Source organism: Puntigrus tetrazona, unplaced genomic scaffold (assembly GCF_018831695.1).
Source record: "Puntigrus tetrazona isolate hp1 unplaced genomic scaffold, ASM1883169v1 S000000472, whole genome shotgun sequence".
In the NCBI taxonomy this organism is placed as follows: domain Eukaryota; kingdom Metazoa; phylum Chordata; class Actinopteri; order Cypriniformes; family Cyprinidae; genus Puntigrus; species Puntigrus tetrazona.
In genome coordinates, this window is record NW_025048114.1 from 1,260,001 (window position 1) to 1,268,989 (window position 8,989).

The 8,989-nt window shown below is 37.6% G+C and overlaps 1 protein-coding gene across 2 annotated transcripts in view; it reads right to left on the bottom strand.

The window, feature by feature from the left end:
* Nucleotides 1–8,404, bottom strand: part of ppp1r2 (protein phosphatase 1, regulatory (inhibitor) subunit 2) — a 14,188-nt gene extending 5,784 nt beyond the window's left edge. Inside the window, exons 1-3 of one of the 2 annotated variants that reach the window (XM_043231966.1) lie at nucleotides 8,220–8,404; nucleotides 1,648–1,755; nucleotides 1,173–1,256 (exon numbers count right to left, since the gene is read on the bottom strand). In XM_043231966.1, the coding sequence (XP_043087901.1) occupies nucleotides 1,173–1,256; nucleotides 1,648–1,755; nucleotides 8,220–8,344 (317 nt within the window). In that variant the 5' untranslated portion in view covers nucleotides 8,345–8,404. The remainder of the gene's footprint in view (nucleotides 1–1,172; nucleotides 1,257–1,647; nucleotides 1,756–8,219) is intronic. The other variant, XM_043231965.1, reaches the window with a different exon arrangement.
* Nucleotides 8,405–8,989: the final 585 nt, after the last annotated feature.

The following is an 8,989-nucleotide window of genomic DNA, read 5'->3' on the forward strand; positions in this document are numbered from 1 at the left end:
TCGCCTCTAGGCTCTGACATCTGTTCGGACTTTGTTCACGTATTGTTAACTACATTAAACTAACAAGGCGGCAGGAGACCAAAAATAAAAAGAAATACTCTGTTCTCACAGCTGTTGTATTCTAACAAGCTTTCCTCACATACGTTGCTTAAAAGCACTCCATCGCTGTGAATGAACTGATGGAAAAGCAAAATCAAAAGAACGTTGTCGGGTTTGCGATCCATCGTGTTACAAAAGTTTGCTTTTTCAGAAAAAACGACAAAGGCACAGAGAGATGAAATGGTGGAAATCTTTTTTGTCCGGCTGATGAACAATACAAACATTGACAGCCAATCAGAATCCATCCTGCTATAATGAACTCAAGAATTTGAAGCGGCAGATGCAAGTGCGCTTACAGATATCGTTTGCTGGTGTGGACGCTAATATCGTTATCTTTATCGTTCATCACTGCCCACTGAAGTGTTCTGGTGTTCTTGTTGCAAATACAACAAATTAAAAGGAAAAAGGCAACATATGTTTCAAGTAAAAAAAAAAAAAAGAACCACTGTTTTAATCAGTGTTCATACTTCTTAATGAGCAGCGGTCTTATTTATTTTAGCAAACTGTAAAATTCACATATAATATTTTTGAACAAACCAAGTTAAAATATTCAAGTTAAAGAAAAAATAAATAAAAAAAAAATAAAAAAAATCACCAGTAGATGGCGGTAAATGACTTTTTTAAAGATGGCGGTAAATGATACAATAATTTCATTCATTCAAACGGTTTATTACTGGTTAAAAAAAAAAAAAAGTGGCAAGTGAATCATTGATACACTTGATTAGTTATAAACGTGGATTCACCGGAGACAAAAAAACAGTTCGTCAGCGAACTTGAGCAAAAACAGTCAATATTGTATTAACTTTTTAAATTGCGAACTTTGTGTCATTTCAGAACGTCCACGATGGCAACATGTTTACATGCGGCTGTGAGTCTAAATAAACCAAAAAATCTAGACGATTCGCACAAATGACATATTTAGATTCGAAACGGTGAATTTTGCCGAAAAGCGACTAGTTTGCATTTTGGATTTAGTAAGGGTCGGTCACACAATTTGTGGAACCTAAAACTCGCTGAGAATCCCTCCACCGCCCTTCCATCCACATCAGCGACGGCGATCATGCATCACTTACTTCTTAGCGAGGTCATCTCCGGGGAGCACCGTGTTCCCGTCCGAATCGCTGAGCGCCCCCTCGTCCTCGTCATCGCCGACCATCCTAAGAGGGACAGGAGATTTTTGGCCGATAGCCCGAAGGGAGAAAGACAGCATGACCTTTTCCGCGAATTTGCCCCGTCATATTGAGTTGCACCCTCAGTGCTGCTCTTGTATTTTGCAGACAGGGCAGTAACGTATCCACAGAGTGGAGCAAAGCTTTGAACTGCACCTATTCACAATCCGCAGAGCCTCAGCAAGAGATCCGATCTTTAAACAATCGCCAGTCTTCTAACTGCAGCTTAAATAAATACAGCGTAATCGTAATATCGGTGCATCCCTACTTCAAACTGGACTCGCTTTTGGGATTTTCTCCGCACAAGGCCTGACTATTTGAAAAAGTTTCCCTAAATGAATGTTTGTTAAATGAACAATTTGTCTTGAGTGCCGCTTACCTGTGGTACGGCGTGCTGGGCTCGTCTATCTTCATCAGTCCGTAATCCTTGTCGGCTGGGTGGTACGTGGCCAAAATGTTCATTTCATCCCATTTCTGTGACTTCTTCCTACAAGAGCAGACACGACACGAAGCTTAACATACAATTATAGGTTCGTCATTAGCCCCGATGCAAATATTCCCAGCGAGATCTGCCGCATCAAACGAACGACTCTGCCCCACTTTGAAACTTTAAAAAGTACCTTGGAAACAGCGGACACAAAAAATAGCAGCAAGTGGCATACATTGCCGAACACACTGAGCCTTTAGTGACATGAACGATAAGACCGGCAGACAAGGCCCTCTTTCGTGTCAAGTAAATGTTTTCCAGTTCGACGAACGTAATAGTTATGTTTCAACGCTACACCTACTTAGTGCAAGTTTGTAATGCAAACTTGCTTTTCTGCTTTTCAAACCGGTGGACAATGCATTTGGTGCATCATTTTATACCAACATGAAGAGTCAGAGTTGGATGGTTTTATTGGAATAAAACTTGCTTTACAGGTAATGGTAGCGTTTTTACGAACTGATGTTAACAAAGAAAGCATTGTTCATTTTTTACTCACGTTAGCAACTCTTACAAGCTACAGAACGGTAGCTAAACTTTCGTAGTATAAGTGTTCTGCAGTCTGATGAAAACCCTGCATGAGTGCATTCGGTGACATGGACGCAGCGGACTAGATCACTAACGCTCCTGCAGTAGCAGTCAAATGTGCCAATCCACATGGAAGAAGAACAGTTACACAACCAGCGTTTGGACGAGGTGCTGCGCTACAAAGCCAGCGCGGAAATCCACTCAAACTCGATTTTTTTAACTATAGCATTTCAAAGAACTGCTGCTTTGACAATGGGATTATTTTAAGGCCTCTTTTGTAGAGGTCTCGGATGCAATCGGTGTAAGATTTACGGACAGAAAGATGAACATGAAGCACGACGAGGACCAGTCGAGCAATGCTAATCTCTTCAGAATGGATGTTCGTGTTCCCTCGCTAAATAATCAAGAGATTAGTTTCATTCATGTTTGACAGCGGTTTATTCTATATCGCATGGGAGCATACGGTGCACCGTTGCATGTAGAAGAGGTCAAGGTTTTCTCAACGGATCATAGGTTAGAAAAACAGTACACGAGCAACTGGCCTCTAGTGACTAATTAAGAGAGCGAGCACAATATAATACAAGGAACTTGTCTGCGGTCTGGAGACCCGAATGCTATGAAAACGTATAATTCAAACAGTTTTATCGCTACGGGAAAAAGTCCTGGAAAAACAATAGTTCAGTAAGATCTACAAGCTGGTACAGGATATCCTCCTCGAGTAACAAAAAAGCTGCCAAAGAAACAAGGTTATCCTGCTATTGCAGGTGTCTGGGAAATAAAACGTATTGTTAGGTACGTGAAGTCCTCACACTCTTATAAGATAGAGGTGGGACATATACAGTTTAGAAGCAAGTAGTGAGTAAAACGCGCTTAGTCGATACTATTGGACATCCTTAAGATGGAGTTGCAGAGTTTAAACAATAACGATATTTTAGATGAAAACTGGGAGCACCTTGGCAGTCGATGGGACAGTCACAAGCATCCTGGTTTTCATCCAAAATATCTTAAACTGTGTCCCGAGGAACAACTAAGCTTTTACGGGTTTGGAACGACATGACGGTAAGTGATTAATAACAAATGTACGATATTGTGTTTAAGACTACTTTGTTTTTACCACGCTAGAATTGCATGATAAATTTGAATGAAAATCGCAATTACACAAACGCTCCGATAGTCGTGTGCATTTTTCAATCTGAAGGCCAGGGGGCGCTCTCGAGCTGAAACTCCAAACACGCCCACAGAAGAAATCCAGGGGATTTACCTATCCAGGTAGCATCCTGCGATTCCCGCGGGCCAGAATAGCGGAATCCATTCATGAAAACCGAATTTGCAATTTAACGCGGAGCGTCTCGAAATTTCTAAAAAATTTAAACGAACTATTTACCTATTTTTTAATGACCTTTTCTGCTCTGAGAGTCAGTTCATGGGCATTTTGCCGTTTGATTGAATAAAACTAGCACCATATGACATACACAGAACTGTAAAGGTATTCACGGCAACTGTCAAAATAAAAGCCCGGTTTAATTTGAAGTAATTTTACCCATTACTTTTTTGTAGTACTATGTACATAGCCCACTACTACTTCTAATAGCCTATTTGTTTCTTCCATATTTTAATTTTAATAGTAAAACCCCTTTGCCAAAAATAAAGTTTGCTTAATTTTCAATAATTAAATGAAATGAAACGAAAGTTTTCTACCTTTCTTTGACAAAGTTTATGCACGTTTAATAAATGGACTTGCTAAAACACAGAATTTGGGAACAATAAAAAAAAAATATGGTAAGGCCGCTGTTAAACTTAGAGCAGCGGTTACCATCCTATTCACTGACGAGCCACGTCAAACTATTTCGAAGTTTCGTGTGGCTCATCGGTGAATTACGGCTCTAAGGCTTCGTTTCGATATTATATGAAATTACCGTCACCTGAAATTAGCAACCAATTTTGATCAGCAAAACATTTTGATCAAAGCATGCGTACTATTTTGCCTGTCGCATGATAAAACTGAAAAATCACTTGTGCTGAAGGAGGGCCTTGTGCCATATCTGAGACTAAAATATCAGAGACTTGGCAGCGAACGAACTGCCCTAGCAACCACATAACGCACCAGAAGCACTTTAAAACACCTCAACAAATGCCCTGGCAACCACCCACACTCCAGCATTGTGAAGGGGATTTTGCACAAGCAAGCGCCATTCACAGTTTCTCTAGTTCATTTATTCTTTTGGTGTCTTATACGTAGCATTAGCAAGCGTTTAGTCAAACAATTCAAAGAAACCACTGAATTGATGAATCGAAGTTTATCATATAAATATGCCGCGAACTATGAATAACAACAATTTTGTCCTGTTGGAGATGCTTTACAGAAGAATTTGGGTTTTCCTCATTTCATAAATATAAATATATATATATACATAAAACACGTATGGAAGTGTCTGAATATTCAAATATGAATATTTAAATATGAATCCTGCATGGTGCGCTTGTCTCTGAGAAAATGAATCACGCAGAAGCGCTGCATAGAATATTTAACAGAATTTATTTGCCAGAAAATGGGAATAAAATATTTCTAAAATAATTAATTAAAATAATATTTTTTCATTTCTATAAGATCAACTAATTAGAGATGCTTTCATTACTTTTTATTTTTACATGGAATCCAGAAACTTAATGGAAAACATAGTTTGGTAAAAAAATTAAATAGAAAATAATAATAAAAAATCAATGCATTTTATACGGCCTTAAAATTTTGTATTTTAGTTACACTTTTAATAAATATTTTTATTATATATATATATATATATATATATATATATATATATATATATATATATATATATATATATATATATATATATATATATATATATATATATATATATATATATATATATATATATATATATATTATTATTAGCCATGCTTTCGTTTTATTTCTTTTATTTAAACATTAAAATAAAGTACAGAAAAAAACTTTAGCAAAGGAATAAAAAAAAGGACACAATTAAATTAAGTTGTTCTCAAAATGCATAAAACATAAAAAAATAATTGAATACTAGCAAAAAATAAATAAAAATGAAAATCCGTGTGAATCCAAATGAGCTACTTTTATTGCAACTTTTAATCAAAAGTGACGTTATATAATGCAGCTTATTTCAGATTAATTCTATTAGTTCTAATAATCCTGTGCGCTCTTTTTTTCTGTATTACTGCTTTTAATTTCATAAGTATGCTCTCACATTGTAAAGCGCCTCGAGAAGCTCCTTTAAAGTCGCTACAGAAAACAAAAGCCATTATTATCGTCATTACTATTATCACCGCATTCTGTATTATACATTTTAAAAGAACAATCATCAATCATTTTCTTTTGGGACAAGATAAACAGTATAACATTACACCACAATGAACAACACTTCCATTCTCGAGTAGTTAGGTGCATCATTAAATACATTTTTTAAACAGCGTCTAATTTAGAGTCGTCTCAGCCGTCTCGCAGGACAGGAATTCAGTAATAAGTGCCATTCTCACAGCGTGTCCTATTTTCCTAAGAGTGGGAGAGCTGGATTCAAGAACAATGTCTTCTGGCGAGAGAGGAACAGAGGCAGAGGAAGCCAAAAAGCACACCTACATACATCGCCACGATTCAGGACTTCCTTTATCGATGTCCCCGAACGTCGAAATTCGGTCGGCCTAAAAGCACAAATCGATACGCGTGCCCAGTATCGACGAAAGCCAGGCGGCTCGGTTAACGAGGAAACGGGATCGGCGTTATTTCGGGCGCATCCTCGACACGAGGCGACTTTCTCTGACCTCCAGGAGAGAAAGTGCATCAGCAGAGAGACGCCCGTCCTCGACTCCTGAGAGCGGATGTCGAAATGAATGAGATCAATTCATACGCGCACCTCCCTTCAGGCAGAAAATCGCTCTTCTAATTGTACGAATCGGCAGCGACAGCTGTGATCGGTGATAGCGCGACTGACAGGACAAGTGCGTGTTGGTTTGACTTTACCAACTTAACGTGAACATGGCTGATATCTTTAGATTTGATTTCATCACCAAAGAAATGCTTTAAAAAAGGCGTCAGTGCTGGGGACGTCGTTTCACCCCAAAGCCAAAAGAAACCAAGAAAATATCACCATAAGCCTATTTCTAAAGCCAGTGTTTTTTTCTAGAAATTATATGTACTTTTTTCTGTTTTATAATATATTTATTTTTATATATATATATTTTATAATATATGTGTTTTTAGATATATTATATAAAAATTTATAAATAAAAATATATTATGTATGTATTTTTAAATATTTTATTTTTGTTATTTCTTTCTATTTATTTTTGTTATTTATTTATTTCATGTATTTTTTCTGCTTAGTAATATCATTGTCCTAGAAAAAAATTAAAATAAAAAAATTATATATATATATATATAAATTTTTTCAGTTTTAATTTTTGCTATTTTAAATGGGTCAAATGAATTATTTTGTGTAGTATAATGTGTTTATGCAGTTAAAGGTTAAAAAACATACTGTACATTACTGTTTCTTCTCTAAGCCCTGCCTTCTGTTATGGGTTGATTTGTACAAAGCTCATCATACTGAAGAAGCGAGGCGTTCTCCGATTGGCCAGTTATCCATTGCGTTGCGATTGGCCGCATAAGCGTGTGGCGAAAATGTTTTCATAACATAATGCGGCGTCCTGGCGCTATGACACAAAAACAAAAGCCATTACAAACGAGTCATTTGACTTATACAGTCTTTTTACGCGTCGCATTGCGCTTCGTAAACATAAGACCACGTCTGCATTCGTGATCAGAGAAAAAAAACAACAAGCACTACTCCACAATGGTCAAAAGTCTGGTTTAAACAGTAAGCAGCGAGTTGTTTTAGTAAGAAAACTTCTCTTAGTTAAAGGTTGCGTGTCAGAAGCGCCAGACTGTTCTTGCAGATTTAGGAAATCGAAAAGAGTTAGAAAAAAACAGCTCCGCCTTCTGCCTTTGCGTCAACATTTGGGCGGAGTTATGAAACAAACCCACATGGTGACATGGAGATGTGGGGGCGTGTTTAAACGGGGAATCTAAACTTTTAAAGGTTATATCTTCGGTTTTGTGACTTTAGTGATCTTCTCTACGCATTAACAGCTCGTAACACTCCAAAGATAAGCAAAAAACACCCCTTTAAGCAAAAAAATGAAATGCTAAAAAAAAGCGTTCACGGTTTATTTCTGCGTTTTCATTTTGATTCGTGAAGCATTATATTACATTCATGAATTATGTATGCGTAAGTAATAAAAACAAGGGTTGTGGCTTAAAATTAACTAACGAAAATAACTGTGACGCCGCAAAGTTTAATTTCATTTTAAAATAGTAACAAAACAGACATTTTTGGCCTTATTTGGGGAGAAACGAGTCTCACGAATGCTCTGTTAATGCTTCGTAACTAAATATACAGGATTCATCACATTTCACTGTATTTTAAGACGTTTTCGGCCCTCTCGTTTCAATTTCAGCGTACAACAGTAATTTAAATATAACACGAAAAAGAGTTTTTAACGGCAAAACGCGAATGTTATGTAACAACTTATACGTTTGCTATCGAAAGAACAACAGTACTTTTTGCTGCGTGTGAATCCATATTTGAGAAACAGCATTCATTTGTGCGGGTAAACATCAGGCTCAGAGACTGACTGAAATACATCTGGTTAGTAAAGAAGAGATTGGACTCGTGTTCAATCCAGCTTGACGTGACAGGTCAGCGGCTAACCTATTAGCAACCCGAGCTACTAACCCAGTGGTCTAACTGGAGCAAAGCAGTTAAACTCGAACCAGAGGACTGGTTAAGTGTACCGGTTCAGGTCGCTGTCAACATCGTGTCAGAGTTTGATTGACAGGTGCTACAGCCGCCCTGTTTGGCAGATTTTGCCTGTTTTAAGGACTAGTTACTCACTGTTGGTCTTCTTCTGAGTCGACGGGGGCTCCTGGTTCTGGGACGTCCTGGACTGATTCTTCTGGTCTAGCTTTGATACTGGATTTGTTCTTTAAAATGCTTTTAATGGGGCGCGGTGCTGCCATAACCGTCTGCCGGAGCTCTCGCACTCGCAGCGAGGAAAGGAAATAGGGCGCCGCAGTCAATCTCGCGGTCGCTGTTATCGCGGGAGTTGCAGGGTTGCTATGGAAACGCAACTCCAACGTATCGAGTGGACGTCGCCATGTTTGTTGGGGCAGTGAGGTCAAGCGTAGGAGTCATTCGTGTGCGTTTTACCAAGTTAATCTTCGATATGGATGGATCTCAGTCAGGGTAGCGCTGTATTTAATATTTGACAGGAATGTACTTTCAATAGAAAGCGCAGTAGTACAGTTGTGAGTTAACACAGGACGCTGTGAGTTACTTGGTCTTGATCATGCGTTAAGTTACACTGTGTGCAACGGTCAAAATGAGCTAGAGTTGTTATCTTACATCGTTATATTTGTCAATTGAGATATTCAGTGGAAGGATTTTCAGTGTCGGGTACAAAACAAAAATAATCATGAAAATTATAAATCATAAGATTATATTTTACGTTGAACATGTTAGAAAATAATATGAAGTAGAAGATGGATGCCTTTCTTGGGAAAATCGACAATATTGAATTGAAAAATAGCATTCTTGTACTTTGCACTTATATTAAAATGTGTTTTATATATATATATATATATATATATATATATATATATATA